This window comes from Marmota marmota, unplaced genomic scaffold (assembly GCF_001458135.2).
Source record: "Marmota marmota marmota unplaced genomic scaffold, marMar, whole genome shotgun sequence".
Lineage (NCBI taxonomy): Eukaryota > Metazoa > Chordata > Mammalia > Rodentia > Sciuridae > Marmota > Marmota marmota.
In genome coordinates this window covers 4,898,376-4,916,255 of record NW_025999961.1, presented here as the reverse complement: position 1 = coordinate 4,916,255, position 17,880 = coordinate 4,898,376, and the positions used below count along the sequence as shown (strand labels likewise).

Below are 17,880 nucleotides of genomic sequence, written 5' to 3'. Positions count from 1 at the left end.
GGTGGTGGTTACCATGGATTGAGGTAACCACCTCAATCCATGGTAACCACCACCACCCCCCCCCCCAAAAAAAAATAGAGAAGGAGAAGGAGAAAAAGAAGAAAGGGAGGAAGTGGAGGAGGAGGCAGAGGAGGAGAAGGAAGAGGAGAAAGAAGAAGGAAAAGAAGAGGAAGAAAAACTCCTTTCTATAGGAAAAAGAGAGAAAGAAAAAAACTAAAAAGTTAAGGAAAAATTCAAATGATTGGTTATGGGAAGTGTTGTTAGTAATGACATCAAGATTTTTCACCAACCTACTGATGCTCAATTCATCGGATTTATTTCTTCTCAAATAGTAACAATAATCTGACCATATATTGGAGCACAGGAGCTCTTTTTGAGACAGGGGCCACATTAGGCTCTACTGGTTCCTACATGCTTATCTGCTATTGGACTTCCTTTGTACAAACTATGGCAGCCTGGATGAGACCTGTAATGGAAAAGGCCACCCACCTATACATGCTGAAGACGGTATTGCCATTGTGCATAAGGTACACATACACTTCCTCAACGTCCTCATGCTTCATCATGCTGAAGGTGAAGAAATACACACCTGAAAGACGCAGGTAGTCATCCATGGTTATGTTAACATGTTAATATGGGGGACCCAATGATGGTTTGGAGATATATCAAAGGATATGTAGTATGTAGCTTCTTTTGACCTTTACTCGCAGGAATGTCCCTTTATCTGCTCACCTTCAAAGTGTGTTAGATGTTTTTGAGACTTTCTCTAAAGTTGTATATACTTAATAAGATTACAAAGCCTAATCTTACACTGCATATCTCTAATAAGATTACAAACCTATAAGGAAAGGAGTCTACCTTACTCTAATTGTACCTCACTGTTTTGTTACCTGACAAAAGGCCTAGTGTGAAGTCCCTGCCATATCTAGATAAGAAATTATTAGCATCTACACAGGACTCATTGGTAAGGTACAGACAGTCCTCAGTATGAGCACATGCTGCTCCTTGACCTAAGAAAATAAGCTAGGCATGAAATTGCAAAGGACAACTGTACTTGCCAAATGTTAGCCAAAGATAGTTGAAGCATCATATAAATGTTTAATAGTTCCACAGAAATTATTCTGGTAATTGCTCATGTTATTCACAGAAAATCATTGAATTTGTGTATAATGAATAGAAAAATACCTATTATAAATAAATTAAATATCTATTTAGCCAACACAACCTTGCTACCAAAAGTCTTATCTTAATTTGAAAAAGACCAACATAATTTAGTTGTAACCAAATTTGGGTGGAGGGGGATTGTCTTCTTTCCCCCGCCCTTCTGTAATCGCAAAATCAGCCTTCTCTATTTGATCACTCCCAAAGTTGAAAAAAGATAAAAAGATCGTTTTGTAATACCTTTGATGAGGTTTAAACAGTAAAATGTGCAAAGCAAATTCTAAGTTATTAAATCTTTGGGCTTTATTATAAATTCACTGAACTTAATTGAAGCATTGTTGGCATTATCTAGGCACTGATATAATCTGTTACAGACAGTATTTAAAGATGTGTTTTCTTACAAGATCCTAGAAATCCTAATGGAAAGCAATTTAGTATTACCTAATATACTCTAAATCCCAAGATAGGAAATATGTTCATTGAATAATAAAGAAAAATCCAATGGGCTAAAAGGAAAATCTTCCCACTCCAAAACTGTCTTGGATTTGGGAGTGCACTTTGGAAAGGTGAATGAATATAAGTCATTAAGTTTTTATTGATTCCCATATTAAATATTTTTAACTAGTGGCTTTATAAGAGGAAAACCCCAGAAACATCTGAAAAAGCAAAAGCAAAATAGCACTGAACTGTTCTATTTCTTTTACAAAAATGTAAATAAGATAGAAGATGTAAGTGTGCCATGTTGATCCATCTGATTCTGAGTCAAGTAGAACCCAATAGAGAAATATGGTCATGCTATGTTTAGTGCCAGGAATGCGTATCCAATGTTCTGTGAACAGAGGAAATGGAATAAAGATCAGCCATGCCCATTAGTATGCCTAGAGATTGGCTCACAGAAGAAAAGTAAAGATAAGAAAAAATTAAAGGACTTCAAGTCGTTTATATGTGTTCATTTTTTAATATTTTACATTTAGGTATGCATGCATGCACACACACACAGCGATAATTGTTAATGCCTCTAGAAAATAAAGTTGGAATCAAAATGACAGGAAAATATACTAGTCTTTCTTAAAAAATGATGAGTACTATAAAAAATAGATTGCAGAAACATTTGAGAAAGAGCAGACTGAAAAACCAGATGGTGACTAATGAAAATCCCTAGAATTGGAAATACAGAAGTGAATATATTTTATATCTCCATGTGACTTTTTCTGCAAGGATAGGTTCTGGCACCAGAGGTAATATATTTGCACCATGTTTTTCCGGTGGGCAGAAGGGACTGTCTCCCCGGCACCTTCTGTAATTGCAAAATCAGCCTTCTCTATTTGATCACTCCCAAAGTTGAGAAAGATAAAAAGATCATTTTGTAATACCTTTGGTGAGGTTTAAACAATAAAACGTGGGAGCCAAAAAGTGAACGTTATTGCCAAAACCATGTGAAGCAAAGAGAATTCTAAGATACTAAATCCTTGGGCTTTATTATAAAGCCACTGAACTTAATTGAACCATTGTTGGCATTATCTGGGCACTGGTACAGACATATAATCTGGTACAGACAGTATTTAACAAATTCATTACAGGAAAATTATAGCATAAACTTTCAGAGCAGAAAATCACATACAGCTGAAATAAAAGAAAAAATTGCTCTATCATTTCATACATTAGTTCATTTCTGACTTAAACTGCATAGGATAATAGACAAGGCACACATTTAAAGCTTTTGTGATAAACCTAACATGACCATTGCATCCATCAAGATTTTCTTGCATTTTCTTCTGGATACTATAGAAAGAAGAAATGAACAACAAGAAAACGAAAACCTTGCCATTTTCTGCAAAACTAGGATACTGGAAAAAAAAAATCAATAAACTTCAAAATAGCTGTAAGTGCTGCCAAATGCAATTGAGGGCAGACAGTGACATGCTGGCAGTGTGGGGGCTGGGCAGGAGCTCTAGGTGACAGAAGATCTCAAACCTACCAGGAAAAATACACTCCTTGGTAGAGAAGAGCTATTTTGAAGTGCAGATACTGAAAAGAAGCTCCTGTGGGCAGAGCTAAGATGAAGCACAAGATTGTGTCTTGAGGGAAGTTTGCTAGAAAAAGAATATCTCAAAATCTGCCAGCAAAAATAAGGCTCCTAAAGGAAAGGAACTGGCAAATACAAGGCTGTTTTCAGAAACCCTCCTGGGGAAGTCTGGGGAGGCAGGGGAAATGTGGCCACATAAGAAAAACACACAGAGCAGTCATACTTAAAAGAATTAGGTAGTCCCCTGGCAGCAGGAGAGGGAGCCATTGAGATCCTCAGCCCAGAGGGCTGCTGGGGTACCCCCCTTTCCTCCAAAAACAGCGGCATATTACTTACTGATCTAGGAAAATCCAACTCAGTCAGTTATTATCAACTAGTTTTAAAAAGTAGTAAAGAACATCAAGAATTACCCCAATAGGTGAATAATACCAAGAAGAAATATTGTCGTTATATAATAAATGAAAAGTGTAGCTAAATAATTCACCATGAGTTTAAAATACATGAATGAATGCCACTGTGAAAGAAGGCTATAAAACAGGATGCAAAAACTCATGGTACAAATGGGCAGCTAAGGGGAGCAATTAAAAACTGGGGCATCAGGAGAGTCTCCTGAAATCTGAATCGAGTCTGTAACTTAGTCATAGTGTTATACCTGGGCCTGTTTCTTCATTTTAGTCATTGAGCGTTGGTTATGTAAAATGTTAATGCTTGGGGAAGCTAATTAAAGAACATATGAAAACTTTGTAACATTTTTCTAACTTCTATAAATCTAAAGTATTTCAAAAATTTTTTTAAAAGATTTTTTAAAACAATTTTTTTTTTAATCCATCGATTGTCCAGACATTTTGAAGGCAACTTTGTTGATGACACCATGGAGAAACAAGTCCTTCCTATTTGACAATAGGAAAATATTAATACAACCCTACAGAGAGTGATTTGGTAAAACTGGCCAAACTTAAAGATGTAATTCCTCTCTGACCAGCAATTATATTCTTGGTAGTTTAGCCTACAAACATATCTATATGTGTTCACTTATAAAGTGGTATAGTCAAAGTTAATTCACTGAAGCTTTGCTTTTAATAACAAAGACTAGAAATAATCCAAATGTTCAGCAATACACAAATGGTTAGACACATGTTTACACATTCAGCTTTAGGAAAGAATGAAGTAATGATATGAATAGTTTTCTAAAATGTATTGCTAGTTGTTAAAAAGCAGAGAATAGCCAGAATAGAGAGTATGTTAGCTTTTATGTAAAAAGGAGAGAAAATGTATTTGTGTGTGTTGACATAAATTGTTTCTACTCTTAAAATATGTTCTTACCTACCCAAATTTTTATTTAAAAAATTGGATCAGGCACTACTTGGGGTAGTGGAAAAGGGAGGACACAGTTATAAAATGCTTAAACTATTAGAATTATGTTCTAAGGATTTTTATAATCAAGGTAACTATACCCTTGTAGCAATTATTTGTTCCAGTTCAAATCAGGGTAAATAACCTTAACAACCATGGTCACAATTTGTAAAAAAGAAAAAAAAAAAGTCTCTTGAGATTGAACTCATTTACTTTGAAATTAAAAAGATACCCATACAAACTGCTTGTTTTAACTTGAATAGAATTTTTTACTGTCTTAGTGGCTTTCTCTCTTTATTCCCAACCTCTTCATCCTTCCTTCCTTCCTTCAATCCTCCCTCCTTCCTCTTTTCCCCTCCATCCTTCTTCCCATCTTCTTTCTCCTCTTCCATTCTTCATTCCCTCTTTCCCTCCCTTCCTTTCATCCCTCTTTCCTCTCTCCATACATTCTCTTTCCTTCTCTTTCTTAATTTCTAGACTAATCCAATTATTCATTTACTTTTATATCTCACCTGATACAGGGGCCCCAAATCTACCGGTCATGACATCAAAGAAGTTTCCAATGTTGGTCTCAACACTGCTGAAGATAATTCCACTGTTCTGATTGCTGAAGTGAGTGGCCAGAGAAGCCATGAATGCAATCTAAAAAAGAAGTTGGTGGTCAAATCTTAGGCAATTTTTCTTAAAGAAATTAAGCTTTTATTTAGTTTACATTTATTACAAAATAGTTTGCAAGGGCAAGATTGGCTATATCTTAAGCATCAATCTATGGAGAAATAAATACATAAACAATGGTGATTTCTAACATTTTATACTATTCGGTCTAGAATAACAATACACATCAACATTTCTGAATCTACGATTCAAAGAACATTAATCTTTAAAATACTTTTTGAAATATTAAACAGTGGGAAAATTTCGATGAAATTCTCAGATTGTACCTATTAAATACAAATCAGCATATTAAAAGATCTGAGAAATCCTGCATTCAGACAACTTTTAAATTTGCTAGGCCTACACTAATTTTCTCCAAAAGATATTTATCATTTTCTTATGAAATAAATTCTTTGAATACACTCTTTGATATTCCTTGATGTTGACATAAATGTACATATATAATGAGGCAATGTAGTTAATATATTATTTAATTTAAAAGTAAGCAACACAATATGGTCACAACTTGATACCAGACTTTGTTAAGCCTGTCTGTAGGTAGGGTAGCTGTGTGAGCAAATTGAGGAAAATATCTGCAAGGATGTTTACAAAATTATTATTGGCAGGGCTCACTGTGCAGAAGTTTCATGGAAATTTTTTTGTTTCTTAAATACAACTATAATTTTTTGCATGAGCGTGTATTCATTTAATGTTCAGAAAAAGATACATTTTAAAGATATATAATTGCATTTATTTATACAAAGAGATGTTCAAGAAATACTTCCATTCATGAAATAAACTAATACCCTGTGTTCTTATCATATTTAAAAGTAATGTGCCTAAGTAAGATATAAAAAGTTATGAAATGATATGTCAGCAGTCATCATCTCTGGGCATGTTGTATTTTATGCATAGCTGTTTCTCATTTTTTTTAAATAATGAAAAGTTATTACATAAACATTCTTTAAATGGCAGGAAGAAAGTTTTCAGTTACTCAAAATATAGAATAATAATTTAATAAGCTAGAAAACTGAATAATAAAAAATCAAAAATTTCTGGGCATGGTTTTACATTTTAAAATTCAGGTTAAAGGAAAAAATTAAGATTTAGGAGACCCACAGAAGTCATTTAATTCCAGCAACCATTTCTGGGACTGGTTACAAATGATTTATGTGTAATATTTTATGGAACTTTGAATGCTTCAGCTCAATGTGTAAAAGATCAGTGAAAATAATTAACTTGTTAACCTGCCACCAATAGGCACCGTAAGTTTAGGAACAGAACTACCTACTTGAAGCCAAAGACATGAGGTTGAATTTTAGCTTTATTAGTTGTAACTAAGTAACCTGGCACATCATTGAGTCAAAGGAGCCTTAAATTTCTGTCTTACTTAGGTGAAGAATGAGGCATTATTACTCCTCTTCTTCCACCTACTGCTATTACTGTCGTTGCCACTGCCCATGTTAAGAGACAAGATTAAAGTTCAAAATACAAAATATTAGTAGCTAAAAGAACCTTAGGACAATGCCACCCATCAAGAAATTCTTTTGGCTTGAAATGACTGTTGGAGAATGCAATTTGAAAGTTAATGCTAATTCTTTGTCCAAATGGGTCAGGGCCCATGAGATTAATAATTATTTTTTTTAACTTGATAAGATTCTCTGTCCTCAAACAATAAAAATTCCCCTCTTACACAATTTGCTTAAGATCAGTCTTCCTTCTTCTGTAAAACACATGAAAGTAGTTCTTCCAAAAGACTGTACTTTGGTGTTAGCATGAAATAGTTGATGGAGAGAATTTAATAATTTCCTAGATTTTCTCCATTAACCCATCTTGTCCATTGTCCCAGATGTGGAACACCTATTAAAACTTAAATACAGTATATAATATAGCTATATAATTAAATATAATTATTTGGTAATGATTCAATTATAATATGGTAATTATATTAATGTTAACTAATATAATAACATATATACAAGCTCTATATTATTACTTCCAACCTATTTTAACGTACTTGTGTGTTGATTTCATCTAAATATTCACAAAATTAAAAACTTGGGACTTAATGGATTAAAGCCCCTTAGCTATGATCTAACATTCATACACTGTGTGTTATAGTTTCTAGCTTTGAGATATTTATAGCCTCTTAGTAACCAACTCAACCTGGCTAGGTGGCAGTTCTCTCCTTTTATTTCTTTATCTAGTAAATTTATAGTGGCATATGAATCCCATGTTGCTGTAATTATTGGACAACATTCATTAAAAAGTTACCCCCCCCCAAAAAAAAAAAAAAAACACAGAAAGTAGTTACAGTGACATGTAGGACCTCTTATTTTACGCTTGAAAAACTAAGACCCAGATAAAGGATGTAGCTTATCCAAGGTCAAACACCTCCACGTATGCCCAAATAAAGGCAAAGTGTTCCTCAATTGATATTTCATACAAGAATTGCTTTTCATTCTAGTTCTTTAAAAGTCTGTCATGTTACAGAATTTTTTCCCAAATACTTAAGCCAAAGATTACACTTTGGGAGGACATATTAACCTGAAAAAAACTTTAACCAAAAAAACAAACAAACAGACAAAAACAAACACAAACAAACAGAAACTAGTTGACAGAAGTCCCTAGAAGAATTAATTTTAAAATATTAGCAAAAAAACCCTAATTTAGTAATTTTTCTTGATGATATAACTTCACACTTAAAAATTTTAGATGTTGCTGACAAGAATTTTAATGATTATTTAAAAGGGAAACAAAGAATATATCAATTGGTACTTGAGCTTGGGAAAATTACAAGCTCATAAATGGATTAAAGAAACTTTATGCGGAAATGAAATGAACATGATAGGGTCTGGAAAACTATGAATGAATTACTCAAAAATAAAATGTCCCCAGTGAAAACAAGATACTGATGGGAAAAGTTAAAAAAAAAAAAAAACTGAGCTACAAAATCTGAGTCGATAAAAAAACAATATGTTAATATTCATGTATGTGATTTAAATATGTAAATGCAGCAAAATCAATAAATATAATATTATAAGTATGCATTTAGCCATTCCATTTTCATGTTTAAAAGTTCATACATTCAAATAGGTTAAAACTCTTTTTATTTAACCTATCTTCTCATCTGGAAAACAGGAGATGAGTTTATATTCAGGGTTGCTTTGTATTGGATTCTACAAGGAAATTGGATTTCACTCCTCATCGATTTCTCTCCTCCCTGGGAATGATCCCCAAATCCTTTGGACAAGATAGGCCTTGAGCAAACATCCTGTATGTAGATGAACAAATTCAGACTAGATTCACTCAAGATTGGTGAAGGCTTGAAGAAGCACTCCAACCCTCCGACCCTGGGTCCCGGTGGTCAGACAGGCCTGGTCCCCTGGAAATGTGCAGAAGGTGGTTTACCTGCAGTTCTGGTGGAACCCCGGGATAGCCCTTCTCTCCTTTGGGGCCATGCTGTCCTCGCTCCCCTCGAGGTCCCAGGTCACCTTTGTCTCCTTTCTCACCTTTGGCACCTTCATGGCCAGTGGCTCCATTATTTCCATTGTTTCCATGGTTTCCTTAAACAACCAGACATCATCACATGCAGAAACCCTCTCCCTCATACTGAACATTTATTTTTAGACAAACAGATCCTTCCTTCAAAAACATCCAAACTCTATTTAAAAGGGGACCTTTTGAAATAAGCCCCAATACAGCCAGGGGTATCATCAAATGGGTCCTCTTTTACTGGGCTTTGAAACTGCCTTACATATTGTCAGGCACCAAAATCTGTTTTTCTTAAGCCTTGAATGAAAAATTATGTAGAAGATGGTTCATCACATTATCACTTAAAATAGCAAGCATTAGAAACCACCAAGATATCCATCAATACTATAAGGACTACATTTTAAAATGGAATATTTTAGTACCTGATATTAAACAGTCATTAAAAAAAGAAATTCGAAGGAAAAAAATAGTGGTATAATGATATTTAAGGCATTTTTAATAAAAAGATCATAAATGGATAAAAAGGTATAATACTATTTTTGTTTCAAACAATATGTATGTGCAAATTATGTCCATAGAAGAAAAAGACTAGAATAAATTATGCAAAAATATTTACAGTTTTTTTTCTGAATGAATAAAGCACAAGTGACTTGGTAACATTCTGTATATTTTTCTCTCTCTGAAGTTTTGTACCTAGAACTTATATCACTTTTATAGCTGAGGGGAAAGTAAACTTATTTATAAGCAAAAAATAATAATAACAATTTTGAAAGCAAGAATTGGATAGCAATTTCAATGCCTCACTTTGCCACTAAGAGATGGTTTCTACAGCTCCTCTTTAATTTTTTATGTTTGCTGAATTGCAGGCCCATTTGCTATTTATTTGTGTGATTACTTTAAGCAGGTATCACTGTGTCAGGCTTGCAATCCTTCCAGATGGATGAACTTTGACTGTTTATGGACTAAAGTGTTCAATGACAAAGCCATTTCCTGGTGGGAAACATTTACCCAAGGCCAGAAGAACATAGATCTGAGAAGATTACAAAAGGGTCCACACATACCCTACTCCACATCACTGCCCCTGCTGCCTGCTGTGCCTGATAGGCAATGACATAGGTTGCAAAACAGTAATCATGATTTTAAGTATAATATAAGGTTTTTCCATTATAAAGATGGGTTCACATGAGAAGCTATCCAAATTATTTAAACATTACCATATTTGAAAATTATTAACCTCAATGGGGATAAGGTGGAGAAAAACAAGTGGATCTTGGACTTTGGCCTAATTCTGAGAGGAGGTTCTATCCCCAGGGACTGACTGGAGAGGAAGAAGACAGTAAAACCCACAGCAGGTCTGGGAGTCCTTGACAGAGGGGATCTGGGACACCCCCTCCTCACCCCGCAACAGTGTACTAGCAGTCTCCCAGAGTGCCTTTGAGCCTGAGAAACCAGAGTACTGTAGTACAGAAGGCTGAGCCCCAGGTCTAGAGGGACCTGATACAGTTCTAGAATCTTCCCCATATAACAATGTGGTTCTGGAGCCCCAAAATCCTTCCAGAAGTCAAGTGTGGGATAAAATATACTAATAGCTAATACTCGGCAGGAAGAGGGAGCACTCATTGAGATTAGAAAGATGTGCAGCTCAGTGAATGATGCCATGATGGAGGTGACTATAACTGGGGCCTATGAGCCTTTTTCTCTACATGCCTCTAGTTCCTAAATCTCCTGAAAGTTAGGTGGAGTATACCGCATAAAGCATGCTGTGGCAGATATGCTAGCTTCTATGGTTTAGAGAAGTTTCCTGAAAGGCACAGGTCTTAAAGGCTTGTTCCCAGGTGAAGCACTATTGGGAGGTGGAGAAAACTTAAGAGGTGAGGTCTAGTGGGAGGTTGTATGTCACTGGGGGCATGCCCTTGAAGAGGTCTGTGGGACCCTGGTCTCTTCCTTGTCAGCTTTATCATTCCCTGGCCACCATGAGGTGAGCAGCTTTGCTCCATCACGTTCTCCCCACCATGATATATTGCCTTACCATATGTCCAAAAGCAACGGGGCCACTCAATTATGGACTAAAATTTCTAAAATTATGAGGCAAAATAAATCTTTTCTCTCTATACGTTAATTATCTTAACTGTTTGTTATAGTAACAGAAGGCTGACTAACACACTGCAGTAAAAGTAGGTCTCAATTAAGAGCTACTAGCTCTATACTTAATGCTGGCAAAGAGCCTCCCAGCCTAATAAGTCTGGTACCCCAGGGTGTCTAGAGCCTTTTGGATTTTTGTAGTGGTGTAGAGAAATAAATAGTATAGAATTTGTACTGTTTTACCTAAGCCAACCTCATAAACCCAGCTTCCCAACCCAACTCTTTCTTCTGGGTTTTCCATGCATTATCCTCTGGATCATACACCAGTGACCAGATAGTATTTAGGTTAGTGTTTAGCTTTTTTTTTTTTGGTACAGTCTACAATTAGACTAGCAGCACATCTTGCTCATCCTTACCTGGAATGCCTGGAGGGCCTGGGGGCCCAGGGGGTCCTTGGTAGCCACGGAAGCCATAGTCTCCATGACAACACTTGCTGCAGTCTGGGGGCAGTCCTCCAGTTTGTGGAGGCTTAAAAAAGACAAAAAGAGAAGCTTCAGGGAAACGTATTTGTGAGCAATTAGGAATTTTAAAATATCCTCTGACATCTATCCTTAGAGTTATCCTTTCACTTCAATCAACCCACAGCTGCATTAGAAAAGATAGTATGGGGTGGGGTGTACATGTAATGGCATAGGCTCAAGGGGTAGCTTAAGCAAAGGAAAGCAACAGGAAGCCAACAGAAGATGTACTTTGGGATGGTGCATGGGTAGGATGAACAGTGTCTTTCTGCGGCTCCCTACAACAGCAAGGCAGAAATTCCTTCAGCAGCAGACTTGGAAACCCAGAAGCCTTTTCTCCCTTTCCAAATGCCCAACAGCCTCAGATGTAGGTAGACTGAGTAGATGACCCTCAAATCACAAAACTACCAAACATAGTTATCATACACTGTGTCCCTGATACTGGCAAGAGAGTTGGGTTAGAGTTCTTAGAAACTGAATTGTAAATGTTTTTTCAAATAGCCAGAACACACTTAGAATGCCTTCAGAAATGAATAAACTAAGCAATCTTTAGTCCAATACATTTATTTATTCATTTATTTAAATTGACAAATAGAAATAGCATATAGTAGCATTTACCACACCTTGTTTTAAAATATGCATACTTCCTTGTGGATGGAGTAAGTCAAGCTAGTACATATGCATTATCTCAGATACTTTTCCTGTGATAAGAGCACTTCAAATCTACTCTCTTGGTAAGTTTCAAGAATATAATGCACTCTTATTAACTAAATATTCAATACATTTTTATTATTTACCTACATCTTGAAACAAATTTAACTTCTTTATAAAAATTTAGCATAATGTTACACTTCAATATTTAAAGTGATCATTTCACCATGTTAATCCATATTTAATGAGCACTAAATGGCTACTAAATATACTCAAGTATGACACTGAGGGAAATGCTTATTTATACAAAGAGAAATTTCTAAAATGTATGCTTACTGTGAGGAGCTAGAAATCTAGTGGGGTTGACTGGAAGAAGAGTTGGAGTTGCTTCTAAAATTTGGACTCTAATCTCAATTGGCAGCTTGCCTTTTAATTATGTCATACAAAATACTTGTGGAAACTTTCCTTGACACCAATTATAATTCAACGGTTTTTGGAAAATAGCATATTGATGTTAAGGGATTCATTTTAAAAAGGAGGGAGAGTGGGAAGGAAAAAGAGACAGGAGAAAGTGGAGGAGAAAGAGTGGGGAAGAAAGAATTTAAAATACAGTATGCTTCATTGATAGGAATCTAAGCAGAAAACTGGGTGGAGGCTTCACATTGCTGCACGCTTAGACATTCTTTTTTTTTTTTTCTTTAACAAAAAAATGAATTTGGTCTTTGTCCTCCCTTTTCTCTAAAGTTTTCCACAAAGCTTTTCAGGAAAAAATACAGAATAGAATTTGTGGTCCAAGAAGTCTCCTACCAAAGCACAGACCCCAAGAATTTAGAGATCAGGAGCTTTGATTTGGAGTAACTCCTAGCCTCGTCCTCAGTATACCAGGGCCAACCCTGGGAAGGCATAGAGTCTATGATGACCTTTTGTCAAAATGGTGGAGGGAAGAAAATGAACGAAAATTGGCCTGAGATGAAGGATTTTTGGAGATTTAGAAAGTAAAAACATCACAGCTCCTCCCCACCTTCTAAACCAAGATGCAATCTGAGAAATAAGCAAGCGGTCCACATTTTCTGTATGGTTTTGCTAATGTAAAATACAGCTTATAAACCCCAGGAAATCCAGGACTCTGCCAATGATGGATTTCAGGGATGGAGAAGAGAGGAGGGGAAAAGGGAAAATCCTGAAGTGGAACCATTTGTGTAAGAGTAGAATGGAAATACTGAGATGCTTAAGAATGTCAGAACAACCACTGGACTGGAACAAGATTTCTCTTCCCAGTTCTGCATGACCCTAGAGAAATCACTGCTCCCAGACATCACTTTTCTTGTCTATTTGGGGTTGCAAGAGTTGGTCATGAATTTTGTTTCCAACTGTAAGATACAGACAAAATACTAAAGTTTTTCCCAAATAGCTCAAATAATAACTTAGAAAGTTTTTTTTTAAAAAAATGTCTAGTATCTGGGCACTGGAGATGGGTTGCTCACTACCAGAGCTAAGTAGGATTCCTAGTGCGTGGGCAAGCTACCTGGGGCACTGTAAGAGCATAGAGCCACCAGCAATTCACTGAGAGCCTTCTGTTAGCCAGACACCTCCTGAGAAGCTTCCTCTGTCATTTCTTCACATGGCCACCTTCTGGCCTTCTGTCTTCCACAGTTCAGTCAAATGAAACAAAACTGGTAAGGCGGGCTCTTGAAACAAGTTAAATAGGATGTGTTGAATCTGACGTTTTCCCCTCAGAAAAGGAGAATTATGCATAGGAAGTTGCTATGCCTTCTCTTTCCTCTTAAGTTTATCACCCCCTTTCCAAAATCAGGCAAAATTTGAACACTGAAGACATCCAAATAAGCAGCAAGAGAGGAAACGGGGTATCTCTAAGAACAGTTCCACCTATTTCATGGATGGGGCCTAGAGGCAGCTCTTCAGAAGGATTTCTGAGAAAGAGTCCAAGTTCTTCTTCAACCCAACGAAAAGGGAAAAATAAGAAAGGGAAGGGAAATGGGAAGGAGAAATGGTTGTTCAGGAAGAGGATGAGAGATCGATGACTGATCCTGACAAAGAGGCTGTGGAGAAGAAAGGCCAGGAAACCAAGATAGAGTCTGCCCAGATCTCTGCCCCCTGGAAGCCTCTGTGAACTCTGCAGCCAGTTATCTTTCTAAAACACAAATCTAATGACCTCACTGCCCTGCTATGAAAAGACAAACAATATTTTGGTAACAAAATCTAAGCTCCATCACTCTTAGACCATCTGATTTCTTCCCCCTACCACTCCAGAGCTCCAGCCACACCCAGCTCCTCAGATGCATCCTCAAGTCTCTACACCCCCTGGCACACACAAAACTTTAATCCCTGCCGTGGCTGGCTATCCTCTTTGTGTCATCTTTTCAGATCCACTGCAGGGACCAACACTATTCCGACATTTTTTTCTCCCAATTGCCCTTTGACCTTGCTTTTCACATTGGTTTGATCAAGCTTAATGAATTCATTAATTAACAAAAAAAGGTATCCCCACTAGAGCCCTTTGGGATAGCTGGAGATAGTGTATTTATATGTCTGCTGCTTGGGGGAGGAATGAATGCAGAAAGAGAAAAATTAAGAGAAAAGGATAGAAAGTTAGCCAATCCCCAAAAAACAAATGCCGAATGTCTTCTCTGACATAAGGGGGGTGGCTCAAAGTGGGGTAGGGAGGGAGAGCATGGGAGGAAGATTTTTTCTAGATAGGGAAGAGGGGTGGGAGAGAAAGGGAGGGGGAAGGGGAATAGCAAGGATGGTGGAATGTGATGGTCATCATTATACAAAGTACATGTATGAAGATGTGAATTTGGTATCAATATACTTTATATACAAACAGAGATATGAAAAATTGTGGTATATATGTGTATTAAGAATTGTGATGTAAAAAAAAGAGAGAGTACATGTATAATGGCATAATTTGGCATGAACATACTTTATATACAGAGTTACGAAAAATTGTGCTGAATACGGGTAATAATGAGTATACTGTATTCCATTCTTGTCATGTATGTAAAAAATAAATAATAATAATAATAATAAAAATGAAAAAAAAATAAAATGTAGGGAAAGTAGTAAAGAACACAGTATAATACTAGATTCAGTGTGGGCATCCATATCTATTGAAAGAAGAGTTGTACTGAAAACTTCCAGATTATCAGTGGCTCTCAATACCCTTAGAGATGTTGGGGGTTGGCTTGAAAGTACTTTAGAAACCCAGGACTAGAAGGTGGGTTGTTATTGCCCTGCTGAGTGTTGGATGCCAGGAAATAACAACTGATGAGAACTCATCATTGCCTTCTGCTGTCCCTGGGGCTCACAATGTCACCTCCAGGAAGGACACCATCCCTGTGGATGGAAATTCCATATCAGGTCTTAGACAAAAGTTCAAATGTCTTCACCATTAAGGAAAACACAAATTAGCATTAATTGCCCCTCAGGCAAAAGCTATCAGAAGAAAGGGCAATCTCTAAAAGTGGCATTTTTAGACACAATAATTTCTTCTGTGGTTCATTAAAGAAGCAATTTCTCCTTGATACCATCCCACAGAACAATTTGGGAAACTGTATTATGCGTCCACTTAGACGTGCCAGGTGAGTCCCAGATCTGTTGCTGATTCTGAGTATGATCTTTATCCAATCATATAACCAAATAATCATCCCAAACTTCTCAGTCTGTGATAGGATGGGTTTAGATTTCAACTACACACAAAAAATTCAGGGCCTATTCAATGAATAAAAACGAATAGTTCTTATAGTAAAACCTATTGGTTCAAAGATCATAGATTCTAAGTAACTCTTCCTGCCACCACCAACTCTATCTGATTTCCACGTACTGCAAACTTCGGAGGTAAATCACAATCTGTTTCTTCCCGTTCTTAGTGTTTAAATTAAATTGAGCTTCACCAATGAGCAATTCACTATGCTGAAACCTTAACTCACTCTCACGCTACCTAAAAGACTTAATAGATATTTTATTAGATGCTGAACTTATGCCTTGAGAAATAAACCAAGTCCCCTGTGGAGCAACAAATTATGCTACATACTTTGTAACTTTGTAGCCAATCTTTTTTGGTTTTAACTCCCTGATTTAAAAAAAAAAAAAAAGCCAAAGTGGCTTAGCAACTTAGAATGCTATAATCGAATGAGACTGGCCTGAAATGTCACAGTAAATTTAGAAATTAATCTTAAAAATAAAAACAAACTTTGTTTTTGGCAAACTCAAAAAGCAGCTTCTCCCTGCTGGGAAGGATTGAGTCTAACTCTCTTGGGATTAGCAGTAATTACCTACAGCAATGTGTCTATCTGCACAGATCAGTACCTTCTGCATAAACAGCAAGAAAGAAATCAATTCCCAGCAGAGCAGGAAGCAGGCTGCCCAGGGTCCCCTTTCTAATGGAGCAATGCTACAGCCACTCTCCCAGCACATCTGATTACTAGAGACTAACAGTCCCCCTTGTATCCCAGAGCAACCCAGAGAGAGACCCAGAGGCAGCTTAGCAAACTGCTCTCAAGCACAGATCCTAAGAATCTTAGCCAAAACAACAGTAGCAGTCATTAAACTTTCATATAAATCCTTAAAAGAGAATTTGGAGTACCTGGCCCCAGAACCGGGTGATCTGGGCTAGGTCATCTACCTCGGGGTGTGGTAGCTCATCTGGTCTCAGGGGTTTTAGGTCTGTAGAAGTGTTATTATCCACAGTCCCAGTTTTAGGATGGCTCCGCTCTCTCACTCTCTCCCTCCTGGAGCCGCTACGGCCAGTCTGCTGGTGGCTCTGCACTATCCTCGCCACCACTTTATTAGCTCTTCGGCTCACCTCCATGTATTCATCTTGACACAGGCAAAAAGGGAGGAAAAGCAAAGCCAACAGGTGCCAACGGACGAGCTGTCTCCGGAGCATGATTCTCAAGAGAGCCACAGAGCCTCCTTGGGAAGACGGTGGGGGCTCCAGGCGCCTGGTCTCCTCGGGCAAATGCCAGGGCTGCAGATGAGAGCTGCAGCCGGCGGGGTGGTTTTATACTTTGGTGTGTAATAAATAAGGCTGCAGGCATGCCAGAGTGACAGCAGCCCTCCTCCCCAGGCAGAACAGCCCCCATTCATCACTTCCCACACCGCAGGCAGGAAGGATTTGTGCACACAGTTCCCAGTTGGTGGAGTTCATAAATGTCACACCTTGGCACGTTTTTGTTAAAGTGTGAAGGAAACATACACAACCAGCTGGAAACAGAGAGCGTGTGTCCAGTGGTTTGCTTTCATGATTGGACATGGAAAGGCTGTGCATTCGTGGTCTAAAATGACTTTTGGAAAAACCTACCCTTGTGCCTGCCAGGAAATTCTGGTTTAACTGCATCAATTCTGTCCGAAACGCCAGCAGGAATCCATTCAGGTCAATTGAGAGAACTCTTGCTCCCTAAATGTACAGATAGCACCTTGATCCACTGAAAGCAAGTCATTTCCCCTTCCAGATACCAGTAGCAAAGGGCAGGCAGTTGGCTGAACTGGGGAGTAAAACACTGAACTGAATTCAGGTGCAGAATCTCTGGGTTTAACAGAGGTATTGCCCCATCCTGGGCTGTACTTCCTTTTCCCTTGATTTTCCAAAAGCCAAAGTTAAGTCCTTTTTTGCCAGCCCCGTGTTAAGAAAAAATTGTCTCTGGCTTCTCTTCCTTCTGACATGTTCTTGATTAAAATATCAAAGAAACAGAAAGCATCAAATCAAATGATCTTTTCCAAACATCAAAATTGAGAGAATTATCATTTCCTTTATTTTAGTTGCAATCTTCTTTTATTAATTCTGCCCTAAGAGCAAATGGATCTTCCTAATCTCTTTGAAATAATACATGAAGAGAATTTACACAGCTCTTGTTATTAAGAATTGCTTCTATTTAAATATCATTTCATTTTGCTATTATTTATTAATTCACTGAACAA

At 37.3% G+C, this 17,880-nt stretch overlaps 1 protein-coding gene across 3 annotated transcripts in view; it reads right to left on the bottom strand.

The window, feature by feature from the left end:
• The window catches only part of C1qtnf3 (C1q and TNF related 3), a 21,562-nt gene extending 4,519 nt beyond the window's left edge, over positions 1 to 17,043 (bottom strand). Inside the window, exons 1-5 of one of the 3 annotated variants that reach the window (XM_048802922.1) lie at positions 16,586 to 17,043; positions 11,188 to 11,299; positions 8,606 to 8,760; positions 5,053 to 5,182; positions 490 to 589 (exon numbers count right to left, since the gene is read on the bottom strand). In XM_048802922.1, coding sequence (XP_048658879.1) covers positions 490 to 589; positions 5,053 to 5,182; positions 8,606 to 8,760; positions 11,188 to 11,299; positions 16,586 to 16,849 — 761 coding nt within the window. In that variant the 5' untranslated portion in view covers positions 16,850 to 17,043. Of the gene's footprint in view, positions 1 to 489; positions 590 to 5,052; positions 5,183 to 8,605; positions 8,761 to 11,187; positions 11,300 to 16,546 lie in introns of all 3 variants that reach the window. The other 2 variants (XM_015496421.2, XM_015496420.2) reach the window with 2 other exon arrangements.
• Positions 17,044 to 17,880: the final 837 nt, after the last annotated feature.